General features: G+C 48.0%; 1 protein-coding gene across 1 annotated transcript; it reads right to left on the bottom strand.

Moving 5' to 3' along the window:
* Positions 1–572: 572 nt before the first annotated feature.
* Positions 573–4,572, bottom strand: CCR7 (C-C motif chemokine receptor 7). The gene is made up of 2 exons (XM_061176235.1): positions 4,528–4,572; positions 573–1,652 (listed from the first exon to the last, which is right to left on the bottom strand). The coding sequence occupies exons 1-2, from the start codon at positions 4,567–4,569 to the stop codon at positions 573–575; spliced, it is 1,122 nt and encodes a 373-aa protein (XP_061032218.1). The 5' UTR covers positions 4,570–4,572.
* Positions 4,573–16,776: the final 12,204 nt, after the last annotated feature.

The following is a 16,776-nucleotide window of genomic DNA, read 5'->3' as shown; positions in this document are numbered from 1 at the left end:
TGAGGGGCCATGGAGGCTGCCGTTTCTTGCTGGCTCGGATGACAGGAAAAAAGAGAGATGGAGGGAGGGATTCAGAGCGTTAGTTTGACCCATTGGCATTCCCCTTCCCCTGCACAGGTGAGAAGTTGCCCCACTGTCTCTGGTCTTGGGGACAAAGCCTTGCTTTCTGGAAGCCCTCACCCTGAGTCTTAGGGAGGACTTCTTTCTAGAAGATTGATAGGAACAATGACCAGGCCCCTTCCACCACCCTAGATCTCACCGATGCCTGCCCTTTCACTCCAGGAGGTGTGAACCGTTTCTTGACTTTCACCTCTCGTTTGGGGTTTGGGGGACAACGGCCTTGGTTTTGGAGTGTTGCAGGATCTGGGATAGCTTATCAACCACGTCTCTTTGCAACCTTGGTTGAGGTAGCTAGCTAGGGTTGGGCTTCATCTGTCTTCTGTGGCTCGGGTTTTCACCACGAGATAAACCTCAATGGCCAGAACGGCCTTTCCCTCAGCAGCTGTGGGGTCATCTGTCCCCAGTCTGCGGGGCCCTGGGAGAGGACCCTTTAGTCCAGGCAGAGGAGCCTCCTATGGGGAGAAGGTGGTGGTGGTCTCAGCCTCCACGCTCATGGAGGACCGCCGGGCGTGCCGGCAGGCGGACCACTGCCGGAGCCGCTCCTGGCTGAGGCAGCCTAGGTCCTTGAAGAGCTTGAAGAGGTCGCTGCGGAACTTGACGCCGATGAAGGCGTACAGGAAAGGGTTGACGCAGCAGCGGATGCAGGCCAGGCTGTAGGTGACATCGTAGGCGATGTTGAGCTTCTTGCTGAGTTCGCAGCTGGTGCTGCTGGTGATGTTGAAGTTGGCCACCGTCTGGGCCAGGACCACCCCGTTGTAGGGCAGCTGGAAGGCTACGAAGACCACGACCACGGCAATGATCACCTTGATGGCCTTGTTGCGCTCGAAGTTGCGTGCCTGGAGCAGGGTGCGGACAATGAGGAGGTAGCAGAAGCTCATGGCCACCAGGGGGATCAGAAAGCCTACCACCATCTGGGCCACCTGGATGGTGATCAGGGCCTCCACGTGGTCGGTGATGAGGGAGCACCGCAGCGCTTGCTCACTGCTGCTCTTCTGGATGCCGCTGTACAGCAGCTCCGGGGTGGAGAGCACCACGGCCAGCATCCAGATGCCCACGCAGGAGAGCTTGCTGATGAGAAGGACGCGGGCACGGTGGCGGTGGGCCGAGACGGCCTGGACGATGGCGACATAGCGGTCGATGCTGATGCACAGAAGCAGGAGCATGCCGCTGAAGAAGCTTATCTTGTAGATGCCAAAGATGAGCTTGCAAACGTGGACCCCGAAGACCCAGGACTTGGCCGCGCTGTACGCCCAGAAGGGAAGGGTCAGGAGGAAGAGGATGTCCGCCACGGCCAGGTTGAGCAGGTAGGTATCGGTCATGGTCTTGAGCCTCTTGAAGTAGATGTAGGTCAGCATGACCAGCCCGTTGCCCAGCAGGCCCATGAAGCAAATGATGGAGTACATGACCGGGAGGAACCAGGCTTTAAAGTTCCGCACGTCCTTCTTGAAGCACACGGACTCGTACAGCGTGTAGTCCACTGTGGTGTTGTCTCCGATGTAATCGTCCGTGACCTCATCCTGGCACAGGCATACCTGTGGGGAAGGAACACGATCCAGCTTAGCTGAGTGGGTCTAAATCTCACTGCTGTGGGATTGGCCAGAGCAGTGGTTTCAAGGTGCAGTTAGCATCACCTGCAAATTCTCGGACCCCATCTGAGACCCACTGAACCAGAATCTCAGGGGCTGGGGCCCAGGAATCTGTTTTTCTAAACTTTCCAGGTGATTCTTTCTTTTGAAATCGGTGCTTCTCATATTTTAACATGCACATGAACTCGGGGATCTTGTTCAGGTGATTTAGTAGGCTGGGGTGGAGCCTGGGATTCTGCCTTTCTAATAAGGAGCAAGTGTCTGATTTTGCCAACTCTTCTGAGAGACTTGACCTTACAGGTGTTAACGGTGGACTGGAAATAGTCTGGGCTTTGGGGCCAAATGAGCCTTGGGCTTGTTAAATACACTTCATTCTCCCTAAGCCTCAGTTTTCTCATCTGTGAAATGGAGATGAATACTATCTCCTCCACATGGTTGTTGTGAGGGTCCTAACTCGATTCTGGCATCATTTCGTCTCCATGGAGGTTTTATTTTGCCCGTTTTATTTTATTTTATTTTTGGAAACTCCAGGAAAGTAGGATCATGTGTCTTTCTTTTTGAGCCTCCTTTGGAACCTGGTAGAAAGAACTTTCCAGGGGAGGGGGCCTACAAAAATACCCCAGTTTTTGAGGGAAAATCCACTTGGGCTAACGTTGAGGAGGGCCCGGAGTGAGAAGAGAGGAAGGCAAAGCTCCATGAAGAGGCCAGAAAGCCCTGGTTTGGGGCAAGCTGCTGTGATCATGGGTGGTGAGTGACTTGAAGACTTATGGATCCCTGCGGCCCAGGGCACAGCACCCAGCATGAGGCAGAAGCTCAGGGGATGCAGGCCCAAGTGGATGGCGGGGCCATGGCCTCAGCTGTGACTGAGTCCTCTCGGGCCCAGGAAGGAAGCACAGCCCTGTCTCCACCCTCTCTCCATCCCCCCACCCTCTCCCCCCACCTCTCTCCTCTATCTTCCTTGCTGTATCTTCTGGCAGATCCCAATCAGCAGGGCTCAGCTGCTCAGGGCTTTTTTTAGCCTATCTGCAGGGCAGGGTGAAGGTTCAGGCAGCCTGCTGTGATTTTATCAATGAAGGAGGGCACTCGGGCTGGCTAAGCTGTGCAGGGCTGGGAGCTGGGCTGGAAGACTGCCTCAGGAAGCTCCTGGTCCCTCCTCTGGGAATGGGGCCCTGGGCAGCTCGACATGATGGATTTTCGTGCAATTGGGGAACTGGAGGGAGTGTAGAGATGAGGAAAGGGGGGCTCTTGGAGAAGCGATGTGGCTTGTTCAAGGTTGCTCAGCCAGAAGGGGAACCCAGTCTCCTGACTTCCCTGTATCCTGTCTCTTTCTCACTTCCAAATTCTGGATTCATCGCTATTCTGCTTGGGGACAGGGTGAGGACCAAATCATGTCCAGGAGGTTTTTTTTGGGCATTGCTATCTCGAGAAGAAAAGTCAGTGGCAACCACTTTTCTCTTTTCTGGGCACGATTGCAGCCTGGGAGGCCTGGAAGAGGCTGGCTGCCCTTGGCCGCCCAGGATAATGCCCAAGGCCTCAGGTCCGGGGTTCCTGGACATAAGGGGGCTCTGGGCCTTGGAGGGCAGTATACCCAGCCTCTGTGACCTGTGCTTCCCACCACCCCATTCTGCCTTCTCTTTCCCTGCTTAGTATCCGCCCCCTGTACCAGGGGCCACCAGGCTTGATGTGTCTCTGCAGCCCAAAGCCCCACCACATCCTGCCCCATCTGAGCCAACCCCATCCCCCCAGGTAAAGAGAAGGATGAGCCCAGCTGTCCCTTATCCCCTTCCCAGCCTTCCAGCCCCTCCGGAGTCCTGGAAACAGGGGAGAGAGAGGGGAGGGAGTGGTGCTGGGGAAGGGCGCCAAGCTGTAGGCTACAGCCCAAGCTCCAGGGGGCCTCTGGGATGGGGTTTTGGGAACAGTGCCCAACTTGGGGCCTGCCTCTGGCCGGAGCTCCTGGAAAGCTGCCCCTTTGGCCTCCAGACCTGGGGAAGAGCCAAATTCTGAAGCACTGCCTCTCCAGCTCCTACCTCAGCCGCCCCCGCCCCCTCCAAGAGAGCTCCCAACCCCAGCAAATGGGGGAGAGTCCACTTCACGAGTTAGCTTCTTCTAGCTCTGGCACTTGGTTGGGGCAGATTTTCTGTCTCCACAGCTGGGATTGAGACGCTGAAACCTGTAAACTGGGGATCTTTGCTCCTACAGAGTTATGGGCCCCTCTAAAGGATGTGCTCCCATCCTCCCTCCCCCCAGTGAGGCTCAGGCCAGTCTCTTTATTTCACAGAAGGGAACTGGGGCTTCGAGGGGAGCCTTTGGCTGGAGGGTGGGGGAGGGAGACAGGTTTGGGGCTGATAGTTACCAGCCACCAGGCCACGGTTTCTTTTCTCAGCTCACATATGAAGCTTTACATGTGTGGGTGTGGACACATATGTGCAAAACCCAGTAACCTCACAGCCTTTGCTTTTTGCAAAGCAAAGAACTCTCTCCAAGAACTCAGGAGTCCACTTTTCTGTCTCCCGGATGGGGAGACAGAAGTGGGGTGGGGAAGTGGGGTGGGGAAGGTGGGGTAACTTGCTTTCTCCTATGTTTTAATTGAAATGGAGTAAAGGAATGTCGGAGAACATCCGTGGCTTTCTAGGGTCACTCAGCAGATGGGGGGAGGGGGTGGCTATCAGCTTAATGAATGACAAATTCGTGTCTGGGTCTATTTCTTTCCAGCAAATGCCCAGCTTCTCCACCAGAACCCAGGGCTTGGGCTTCGGAAGGACCAGGCTTGGGGAGGGGCGTATGGGAGAGGGCACGGAGCTTTCCTTGGTGGGACACCTACCTGGAAAATGACGAGGAGGGCCACCACCAGCACGTTCTTCATTGGCTTCCCTGCAGGAGACAAGGTGAGAAAGTTATTGCTTGGCAGGGATGGCTCTTTGTTATGACAAATAGCCACAGAGCCAGGGGACTTTCATCACATTCTCCAGACACCATGTTTGAGAACATGAGAACCAGATTGTGCCTTGGAGCACCTGGCCGGCTGCCCAGCCTCACTGTCCTTACCTCCTCTTCCTCCTCCCCTGCATAAGGGGTCCCGGAAAGGAGCGGGATCGGAATGCAGGGCAGCCTCTCCCCTCTTCCTGGCTCTTCAGGGCCTCTTCTGGAATTGGAAAGTCCATCCTGGCCCAGACCACCCCTCAAGGCTGAACGGCAGACTGAGGCCCCAGGCTCTCACAAGGCCTGATGTGGGCCCTGGCTGCTCAGTCCTGCTTCGTGGCTGAGCCGAGGGCTGGACCTGGAACTTATTTTCTCCAAAGGCTGAGCAGGGGGGACAGTTCACAGGGTGATTTATATAGAAGTCGTATCTCACTTAACAGTCTGGGAGCTGTGCCCTCTTCACCTTTGTAGCCCCGCCTTCCCCTAACTGGACCAGACCACAGGAGAGAGTCAGTAACTGTGATGCCAGGAATGAATACAAGGCAGGACTTGTTGGTCCACCGCACCTCCAGTCTCAGGAGGGTCAGTAGACAAATGCTTGGGACCCTGCTTCTAGCACCTTCTGGAGGCTGGGGGCCTCCCTCCAGCAAACAAGGGATTCTGCTTCCTATATGCAACATCACAGGCCCAGCGAGTCTGTGTGCTTGGCCACAGCGCCACCTGCTGGAAATTTTCTGGCATGACACCCAAATTGCCACTGTGCTCCAGGGAGCGTGCCTAGGGCAGGGCTTCTGGGCTTGGGGGAGTCTTAGGGGAAGGAAGAAGGGCATCGAGCCACATAAATAAACAGGCATTTCTCCCAAGTTATACTGAACGCTACTGCTAGCTGCGTCTTCCTAAAGCATAGCTCTGATGCCAACCCCCACTCTGCCCTCTTCCTAAATTAGGACCTCTCTACCCAGCCCTAAGGACCTCTCTACCCAGCCCTAAGGATGACACCCTGATGCTGAGCATGGCAACCAAGCCCTCCACTGTCTACTTGGACCTGCCTTTCTAGCTGTGTCTTCTAATTCTGGGGACAGGCATCCACTGTCCCATCGCCCCCAGCTTGCACCTGAGTATTTGCAGTCCTGGGTGGGAATGGATCTCTGTACAACATCACGGCTCCCCTCTCTCATCCCCCTTCCTTGCCAAATTAACCCGTGAGCCCCTGAGCTTGAGTCCACATTTCTACCCTTAAGCACACTCTCTTCATGGTCCAATGAGCTGCCCATCCTCCATTGACTCATCTTGATGTGAAGCGCTCGAGGTTTCTTTAAACACATACACGTCTTTCGGTTACTCTAGAGAAAGCCCGCTCTGACTGTCAGTGAGAACTGAGAAACCTCAAGGTTTTGATGTCACAACGGTGAAATACGAGGAGCACGAGTTGTGTTTCTAGTTCACTCCATCAACTCCCTTTCCTGGCCCCGTCTCAGTCCTTTTGCCACTGGCTGGGGGAGGGGTAAGGAGGGGGGGCTGGAGGGTGTGTGTAGGTGAGGTCTCCTTCCAGGTGTGTTGGAGAGGGTCGTCGAGCAGGGATCTTCTAGGACCAGAATAGGTCGTTTTCAAGAAAGGTGACCAAACAGGAACTTAGGGGAACTCAGGTGTGTGGCAGAGGCGGCCTGGTCAACAGCCTTGACTCAATTTACTTCTGTCTGTTACAAAGTCATAAAGTAACTTGCCTTGGGCAGCAGCTTGAGTGGGACCAGAGAAGTTGGGAATCTCAGGGGCTGAGGAGTGGTTGACTTATGTGTTGGGTATTTTCTGAGTTCTTGAGTTTCTAGTAATGATCACAACGAAAAGGAAATTCCCTAGAACTCCAACCTTAGCTCCCAGTGAGAGAAACTAGAGATTAGTAACTTTCCCAGAGTCACACAACCATCTGGTAGTAGAGCTGGGCTTTGAATCCATCTCATTTCAGAAACCACACTCCTAAATACTCTTCCATGCTGCCTCTCAGGCTTTATGTTCCTCTCCCTCCTAACATCCTGTGAGTTACCCCTTGTGAGTCTCATTTCATATTCCAGAAAATAAAGGCTCAGAGAGGTTAAGCCACTTGTCTGGGGTCACACAGCTGCTAAGAGATGGATCTGAGATTTTTTAATGAGCTCTCATTACTTCATTTCTGTTGAGGCTGCTGGAGCCTCTAATCTCCATCCCGCTGGAGGAGAGTGAGGATTGGTCACCCAGTTCTGCTGCTTCCATTTCCTAACATCTCAGATCTGGCCCCCCTTCTACCCCAACATAAGGCTTTGCTGCCACAGAGCTCCTCTGAAACACAGATCACGTTATTTAACTCACATAATTGAAAAAGAAAAATCTTCACTGGCTCCCCATTGTTTTCAGCAAAAAGCCCAAATTTTTAGCAGTGCCACATGGAATCTTAAAGATTGGCCCTTGCCTGTCCCTCCTGCCTCCCTTTCTCCCTTCCTCCTTGGCACGGCCAGGTTCTTTACACCCTCCTCAACTTGCTTCTTTCTTGTCTCTATTAGCTTTTGCCAGAGCTGAGCAGCTGGGAGCCTGCAGGCTGAGTCCCCAGGATGTTCTGTTTGGCTACGTGGAGTTTGCAAAAAATTGGATTTGGATACATTTAGGTGGGGCTTGTACCCTTCTGAATCACTTCACTGCCCTCCACTTACTACATCTACTCCCATTCCCTCATTTACAATTGAGCCATTTAGTTTGCTATCCCTGCCACATCCTGGGCCCCTTGCTCCTCGTTTTCTGGTTTGATAACTCCTACACGTCCTTCAAAACCCAACTTAAATGCTCCCCTGACTCACATTCATTGTTCGTTTCTTTAGATTTCACAATTGCCCTGCTCTTAGCCCATCAGCACTCTCTCTCCCTTTCTTGCAGTGGCTTATTGACATATGTGTCTCTCCCCCACCAGACTGGTCCTGCCTGAATTCCTCCATAAATGGCAGTTGACCGAAAGTACCAAGCAAAGAGGAGAGATTTCCCAATAGCTCCCCCAGGCTGCAGGGTTCCCCTCCTCCCCAGCCAGCCTCCCCAAAGGCCAGGAGGGATTGGCCCTGAATTTCTTTAGCATCCCCATCTGCCACCATCTCTGGCCGAGCTGTGAGAGATGAGTATCTTAACAGCTCATTTTTCTCTTCTCTGCTTTGGAAAATTCTAACCGAAGTCTTAGGCCCCATTTCTCGAAGATGGGGAAGGTGTCTTGGGGCTGCTCATTCAAATCATGAAAAAGGCCAACTCAGTCCGGGTTCAGCGTTTTCATTTTGTGTAACAGAAACTTTGCCCCTCACCCACCTTGGGCTCCCTGCCGGGCTGACAAAGAGAGAGAAACAGATCCTTCGTGGCCCACCCGTCCTACCAACGGCCCCGGAGTCTGATCTGAGCAAAATGTCTCAGTGGTGTCCCCTCCTACCAGTATTTAGGGCTTGGCTAGCCGTTGGTGCTTTCTTGAATTGAGTGAAGCAGTAAGAACACCTCTTTTCCTGCACCGGAGGTTTCCTGCATTAAAGGGACCTCCCTCCCTGCATTAACGCCTGTGAGTCTAGCACCCCCAAACCTAGTCCTGGGAGGAGACCCCCCTGCCCCGTGCTGTGCTGGGGCTGCTCTCGCGGGCTCATCGAGCCAGTGGTGTACATCTCTCTCCGACTCTGTGCTCAGTCATTTCATGGCTTGAAATCGGCTGACGGCTTGAAGTCAGCTACGGTGGAAGAATTTACACTATGGAATTTGGCAAGCACTACACATCAGAGTCTGCTCCGGGGAGCCGGTTCTCTAGCCTTTACCAGCGCACCACGGGGACCTGCTTGGTTTCCTTCACAGAGATCAAACCGAGAGGCAGGACTGGGGTCTCCAGGGGATGATGGCTGCATTCTGGGACTGTGGTTAGTGGGGCTGGTTGTCTGGGGAGTGGGATTAGAGGGCAGGCTGCTGGGAGGAGGGGAAGTTGGAAGAGATTTTTAAAAACTGAAATCAGAGTTCTTGATGCCATTCATTCACTCACTCATTCATTCCACAAACATTTTCTGTTCATACCCCCAAAGCACCTGGGAATCAGAGGGGCAAGAAATCAGACCCTGGCTTCCAGGAGTTCTCAGTCGGTGTGTGGGACGGCCACTTTAGCCCTTTAACAGCTGTTTGCTGGGTCCACCCAGGGTTCCGGGTGGGTGGAAAAAGCAGACATGAAGGCAAGAAGAGGCTGTGGTGTGGTGGGTCGGGTTGTGAGGACAGCAGAGGGTGAACGGGAACCTTCACTTTTTAAAGCCAACCCCTTGTGGCTTTGAGGCTGCCGTGGTGCTTTGTTTGCTGGTGAGAGCGAGCAGTCCAGGAACCTGGCCTTCGTAGCCTCAGCCGGGTCTGACTCCTCAGCTGAGATTTGTAAATGGGGTGTCTGGAGCTACATAAACACCCCCAGAACCTGCTCGGGGCTTCCCTTGGACTCCCTCTGGTTAAGACCGAGATTAGACCAGAGGATGGACTTTTGAAAGGGATGAATCATCTTCCTGGGTAGAAAAAGTGATTAAGTGAGGCTGGGGGCTCTGCTGGAGGCCCTGGCTGTGACTTCTCCCAGCTGAAGGCTCCTTGTGGTCTCGTTTAGTGTTGCCCACCCAACATTTAACCAGCAGGAGGCAACAGCTTGCCCGTGGGATGTGCAGCAGAGAGAATAAGCACAGCTTGCATTGCGTTGTACGTAGCGTCATTTACACAATGCACTCGCCTTTAATCTGCTCCTTGTTATAACCTTAAAAGAGCAGACATTCTCATCCCTGTTTAGCCTGGGAGAAAGGTGGGAATCGGAGGGTCCTGAGCCCTCCAAGGACAATTTTCCCTGATGAAACAGGTCCCTGAGAGCCTCCCTCATCACCCCAGGCTGAGACAGAACAGGTGCTGTCCAGATTTCCACCAACCCCAGCCCTGCCGCCTTCTGCAGTCCCTACTGTTCTTGAAAGATGTGACCCCCTTTATCTTTCCTGGAACCAATGGTTAGCCCCTTCCCCAGGCCTGAAAGGTGCACTCTCCGTGCCTGGGAGAACAGGGTGGCACTCTCTGGGAGCAGCCATTGATTCCCAGCAAAGCCACCTCATTTCTCTGGGAGGCTCCCCTAGGCCTTCCACCCCCATCCTCCATCCCCATCCCACAAAGTCAGTCTGGGTGTCCAAGGATGCTGGTACTTCTCTCTCTCACACGGGGGAGGCTCACTCACCCGGGTCCATGACACTCTCGGCGGCTGAAACCACACAGGAAGATTGTGCCCGGCCTCTGTCTGGGGAGGAAGTGGTACAAGCCCCTTTTAAGCTGTGAGAGGAACCACCCTCTTCTCTGCCCCTCCCACCCCTGCTCCTCCCTCCAATCCGGCTTCACTAAGGGTCTGGACTCAGGTGCCTCCTGGGACCAAAAGGGTATGAGAGGTATGAGAAGGTGACAGAGAGTGACGGCCCACTCACCGGCCATAGGATCATGAATCATCGGGTCATTGACATTCAAAAAGCCCCCTGTGCAGACTAGGGGCCCAGCCCAAGGCAGTGGAGCAGGGGCCATTTATTGATTCGACAAATGTTTATAGCCTAGTACGATGTGCCAGGGAGTCAGAGATAAGTGAGAGATGTACCCCCATCCTTTCTTCGCCCTGCTCAGTGTCACAAGGGACTACATTTCCCAAACTACTTTGCCCTCTGGGTTTTGGGTAGGCTTGGTCAATGGGAGGCACTGACAGATGATGGAAGGTAGAAGGGGAGGGATGTGCCAGGATGTTTCTTTTCTCCTTTCTTTTCTCTTCCCTCACCTCTTCTCTTCCTTTCCTTTTTTTTTTTCTTTTTTTTTCTTTTTTTTTAAATTTAGTTTTAATTTTATATTGGAGTATAGTTGATTTACAGTGTTGTGTTAGTTTCAGGTGTACAGCAGATGATTCAGTTATACATATACATACGTCCATTCTTTTTCAGATTCTTTTCCCAGATAGGTTATTACAGAAGATTGAGTTGAGTTTCCTGTGCTATACAGTAGGTCCTTGTTGATTATCTATTTTGTATATAGTAGTATGTATATGTTAATCCCAAACTCCTAGTTTATCCCTCCCCCTGCCTCCACCTTTCCCCTTTGGTAACCATAAGTTTGTTTTTCCTTTCCTTTTTTAATGACAACTTTATTGAGTTATAATTCACAAATAAACTCAACCTTTTAAGGTGTACCAGTCAGTTTTTTTGGGGGGGTGTTGTATATTCACAGAGTTGTGCAGCTGTCACCAAAATCAATTTTAGAACATTTTATTTTATTTAATTTATTTATTTTTTTAGTTTTTAAAAAATATTTATTTATTTATTTAGGTTGCGCTGGGTCTTAGTTGTGGCACGTGGGATCTTTGTTGTGGCATGCGGGATGTTTTTTTAGTTGCGGCATGTGGACTTTTAGTTGCAGCATGCGGACTCTTAATTGTGGCATGCGGGATCTAGTTCCCCAACCTGAGATGGAACCCAGGCCCCCTGAATTGGGAGTGTGGAGTCTTACCCACTGGACCACCAGGGAAGCCCCTAGAACATTTTAAATCACTCCCCCCTGTAACCCCCTCCTCTTCATTAGCAATGACTCCCCATATCCCCTCGAACCCCACCCCCAACCCCTGGTAACAACAAATCTACTTTCTGTCTTTATAGATTTGCCTATTCTGGACACTTCACATAAATAGAATTATACTATATGTGGCCTTTGTGTCTGACTTCTTTCACTTAGCATAATGTTTTCAAGGTTCTTCCATGTTGTAGTATATATCAATATTTCATTCCTTTTTATGGTCCAATAATGTTCCATTGTATGATATCCATACATTACATTGTATGATATCCATACATCCCATTGTATGATATCCATACAAACAAAACTCCATTTGTTTATCCATCATCAGATATTTGGGTTGTTTCCACTTTTTGGCTATGATGAATAATGCTGCTAGGAACATTCATATACAAGTTTTTGTGTGGACATATGCTTCTTTTTCTTTAGAATACACACCTAGGAGAAAATTGCCAGGTCATATGGTAACAACATGTTTAACATTTTGAGGAACTGTCAAACTTTTCCCAAAATTGCGTCACCATTTTACATTCCCATCAGCAATGTATGAAGTTTCCACATCCTCAACAAAATTTGTTATTGTCTGGTTTTTTTTTTCTTTTGATTCTAGCCATCCTAGTGGGTGTTAAGTGGTTTTAATTTGCATTATCCTAATGACTAATGATAATGAGTACCTTTTCATGTGCTTATTGACCATTTATAAATTTTCTTTGGAGAAATGTCTATTTAAATCCTTTGCCCATTTTTAAATTGGGTTTTTTTTATTGTTGAGTTGTAAGAGTTTTTTATATATTCTGGATACAAGTCCTTTATCAGATATATGATTTGTAAATATTTTCTCCAATTCTGTGGATTGCCTTCACTTTATTGATGGTGACCTTTGAAGCACAAAACTTTAAAATTTTAAGGTCAAATTATTTTTCTTTTGTCACTTGTGCTTTTTTGTGTCATATTTAACCATTGCCTAATTCATGTTCATGAAGATTTATTCTTATGTTTTCTTCTAAGAGTTTTATCTCTGACATTTAGCTTTGATTCATTTTGAGTATCGTGCATATTCCCTTCTATTCCTAGTTTGTTGGATTTTGTTAAATGCCTTTTCTATGTCCATTGAAAAGATCAATCATTTTTGTCCTTTATTCTATTAAATATGGTGTATAACAGAGATTGAGTTTTGTATGTTGAACCAACCTTAAATTCCGGGGATAAATCACTTGGTCATGGTGTATAATCTTTTTTTATATGTTGCTGGATTTGGCGAGGATTTTTGAATCTATATTTAGTGTGGATATTGGTCTATAGTTTTATTTTCTTGTGATTATTGTGGTTTTGGTATCAGGGTAACTCTAGTTGAAGGTTTGTCAATTTTGTAGATCTTTTCAATGTACCAACTTCTGGTTTTATTGAATTTCTCTATTTTTTTCCTATTCTCTATTTCACTTATTTCCATGCTACTCTTTGTTATTTCCTTCCTTCTGCTTGATTTAGGTTTAGTTTTCTCCTTTTGTCCTGATTTCTTAAGGTAAAAGGTTAAGTTCTTTACTTGAGATCTTTCTCCTTTTTTCTAGTATAGGCTTTTATAGCTGTAAATTTCTATCTAAGCACTGCTTCAGCTTCATCCCATAGGTTTTTATATGCTGTGTTTTCATTTTCATTCATCTCAAAGTATTTTCCAACTTCCCTTGTAAATTATTCTTTGACCCATTGGTTATTTAGGAGTGTTTTGTTTAATTTCCACATATTTGTGAATTCCTCAAATTTCCTTCTGTTTTTGATTGTGGTTAGAGAATGTATTTTGTATGATCTCAATTTTTAAAAATTTATTGAGATTTGTTTTATGTCCTAACATATAGTCTATCCTGGAAAATGTTCCATGTGCACCCAAGAAGAATGTGTATTCTGCTATTGTTGGATGAATATTCTATAGATAGCTGATAGGTCCAGTTGGTTCATAATATTCTTCTATTTTCTTATTGATCTACTGCCTAGTTGTTGTATCCATTATTTGAAGGTAGGGTATTAAGTCTCTGACTATGATTGTTGAATTGTGTATTTCTCTCTTCATTTCTGTCAGTGTTTGCTTCATGTATTTTTGGTCTCTGTTGTTTAGATGCATATGTGTTTATTTGTTATGACTTCTGGATAGATTGACCCTTTTATCATTATAACATATCCTCTGTCTCTATAAACAATTTTTGTCTTAAAGTCTATTTTTTCTTCAGCATAGCCTTTCCAATATTTTTGGGGTGGGTACTGTTTGCATATATTTTTCATCACTAGGGTATTTCTTTCCTCTCTTTGCTTCCAGTGGCATCTCCAGCCATGGCTACATGTTTTTGATCCCAGAGTCCATCAGCCTGCCCCTACCTCTGTGGTGTCAGCATCTGATGAGTAACCCCCACCTTGGCTCCAACTCCTGCCCTAGTTTCTGGGCTCTGGTAGTACTACCTTCTCCCTGTGTCTCTCCAGCTCTAGGGATGGTGGCAACTTCTTGCTGTTGTTAATCTCTGGTGGCCTCACCATCCCTTGTTTGACTTTTCAGCTCTTCTATCACTTGTATAACTGGATCCCTATGTTAAATTCCTTTTGTCTGAAATATCTAGAGTGGGTCTTTTTTGCTTCCACCCTGACTGATAGAAGGTGATTCCTGTTCCCAAGGAGTTTAAGGTACAGTAGTCTCCCTTATCCATGGTTTTGCTTTCTGTGGTTACATTTATTCATGGTCAACCATGGTCTGAAGATATTAAATGGAAAATTCCAGAAATAAACAATTCATAAGTTTTAAATTGCATACAATTTTGAGTAGTGTGATGAAATCTTGCACTATCCTGCTCCGTCCCACCTGGGATTCCCAACCATTGACATTACTATGGCTCGATGATCCAGGATCACCTGAACCAGATGATCCTCATTCTGATGATACATCAATAGCAGTCTAACACTATGTTACAATGCCTGTGTCATTCCACTTCATCTCATCATGTAGGCATTTTATCATCTCACATCATAAGAAGGAGGGTAAGTACACTGCAATAAGATATTTTGAGAGAGAGAAAGAGAGAGAGAGGCCACTTTCACATAACTTTTATTACAGTATATTGCTATAATTGTTCTATTTTATTATTAGTTATTGTTATTGATCTCTTACCATGCTTAATTTATGAATTAAACTTTATCATAGGTATGTATGTATAGGAAAAAAAATAGTATGTATGATATATGAGTTTGGTAATATCCGTGGTTTCAGGCATCCACTGGGGGTCTTGGAATATATTCCCCACAGATAAGGGGGGACTACTGTACAGAAGAAGTTAAGACTAGATTATATACCTGTTGCCTACAGTTATGACCAAGACCAAGCATGATGTGACGCTTTACCTAAAACAAGGAGAGGAAATCCATGATTGAATAGGGCTGGAAGACAGATGGACAAGTAGATAGAATAGTTTTTCTTCACCCCAGAGATTTGAAGAACATTCCGTTGGGATGTAGTGCAGTGAGCCTCGCTCTTAACCAGCTCCCTGTATGATCTTGGGTAAGTTGCTTCCCCACTCTGGGCTGCAGTTTTCTCAAGTATGAAGTGAGGATATTGGATTGCCTAGGAGATACCTAAGCTTTGGCATCTGAGACTCTGAAGTGCAGAACTTTCTTGTGGCATCCTGTCTACTGCTTAACCACTCTCTGTTATTCCAAATTCCCCAAATGGAGGCATGGGAAGCCCTCATGGAACTGGAACTTTCCTTCCATTCTAAAGGTTTTGGCTGCTCCCATCATTGGCACTTGGGGCCTGCTTACTTTTAGGGATACAGGCAATCTCTTGAATTAGGTGGAAAAGACTCTTGGGGGGTTACATCTGGGTAGGGTGTTGGTAAGGAAGGGCAGGGCAACTTCAGTTTGGAACTATTCCAGAAGCTTCCTCCTGAAGCCCTTTTCCATGTGCCAGATGCTTCTAAGAAAAATTGAGCGTAGAGGCAGAAGGCATGTGTCCCACTCTTGCCTCTGCTAGAACTGACTATGTGACCTCAGGCAAGTCAATTCCTCTCTCTGATTCTTGGATGCCCACCTGAAAAGTAATGGGATTGGACCACATAATTTCCAGGCTCCCTTCTCAGGATAATCCTTGCTATCCTCAGGGATTTTCTTGGTTTTCTACCTAGTATAGGCCCCATAGAAGGCCCCAGATCAAGAGAGTCCACAGAATACAGGGCAGGACTGGAGAGCTTTGTGGTAGACGCGCCATGCTCTCAGGAGAGAAAGGGAGCATCCTGACTCTGATGCCCTCAGCAGCCTCACCCTGATGCTAAGCCGTGGTGCCCACCCCAGACCCTTTTCCTCCTCTCACTGTCCTTCTTTATCCCTCCAACACTGGCTGTGTGGACATTGCACACTTTGGGCTGGAGGCCTTCAGTTTCAGTTTCTTAGCTGGTCTCTGAGCAGGACAGTGGGGATTCCCTAGTATCTCTCAACACTGTGAGCTTCCCCTCTGCATGTTAGCATGCAGTTAGTAACTATTCACAGCCAATCCATCTCTCTGAGAGGGACGGTATAGGAGGAACCCAGTATCATTTTCCAAATTGCATCCCACCCTTCGAGGCCCAGGCAGGCCCACCTTCACTGCCCTGCCTCCTCTGAACTCTCATAGCACTTAACTTCAGGGACATTCAAATTGGCATTTATAACAACAGCATGGGAACTGTTTTCTATTCTAGAAGAGACTTTGTGCTTCTTGGAAACAAGATTGTGCTGTGTACTTTTTTGGTTAGTCTTTGCGTTGCCTCAAACAGTGCTGTGGTTTTAAAAATATATTTTTAATGTCGTTTGGTCTAGTTCAATAATGGGTCCCATAGGTGATATCCCTTGTCTCATCCCACTTGTTAAGAGCATATGTTGCATGCCTAGCAAGAGACTTGAGACTGCTGCCTCTTTCCCTCTGGAGAATCTTTTAAAAAATTTTTTTATTAAAAAATTTTTTTATTGTCTGAAAAATCTTAAAAGTCAAAGCAGGGACTTTAGAAGTGAAGCCCCTTACCGATGCTCAGGGGCTGGTGTCTGTACAAAGGACCCGTCCACAAAGCAAATGCATTGTGCTTGCTTATATCTGGGGCATCTTTGGACCACTTGGTCTTTGGTCTTCCAAAGACTGATTGTCTTACAGAGATGGAGGCTGTTCCACTGAATACCTAACAATCAGATGCTTAAGGAACATTTGATTGATTGATGATGTGACGTCAACCTTTTCCTAAGATGACACCACTTCCTCCACCTCTCTCTTGGGGATTCCTTTTTTCTTTTTAAATTTACATTGTTAGGAGCTGACTGCAGATCCTGGTCTCAGCAGCAGCTTGAATAAGACCTGTATCATGGCAGAGTGGAGAATAACTTGCTCCCAGGGAATAGACCCTAGGACCCTTGTTTTGCTTCTGACTTTGCTTCATTCATTCATTCATACAAACAACAAGTATTTGATGAACACTTACATGCCAGGCACGGTACTGGACTCTACAGATACAAAGATGAACACCCATGGTCCCTGACCTTGTCAAGCTCACATGGAGCATGTGAGTGG

Source organism: Eubalaena glacialis, chromosome 19 (genome assembly GCF_028564815.1).
Source record: "Eubalaena glacialis isolate mEubGla1 chromosome 19, mEubGla1.1.hap2.+ XY, whole genome shotgun sequence".
NCBI classification, from domain to species: domain Eukaryota; kingdom Metazoa; phylum Chordata; class Mammalia; order Artiodactyla; family Balaenidae; genus Eubalaena; species Eubalaena glacialis.
This window is presented reverse-complemented; position numbering and strand designations above follow the sequence as displayed.

What these genes read in the sequence shown, in the direction of transcription:
- CCR7 (XM_061176235.1), bottom strand. Translation starts at nt 4,569, where the DNA reads ATGAAGAACGTGCTGGTGGTGGCCCTCCTCGTCATTTTCCAG. An exon ending in CCCTCCTCGTCATTTTCCAG is followed by an intron (nt 1,653 to 4,527) that starts GTAGGTGTCCCA and finishes CCTTCCCCACAG; the next exon opens with GTATGCCTGTGCCAGGATGA.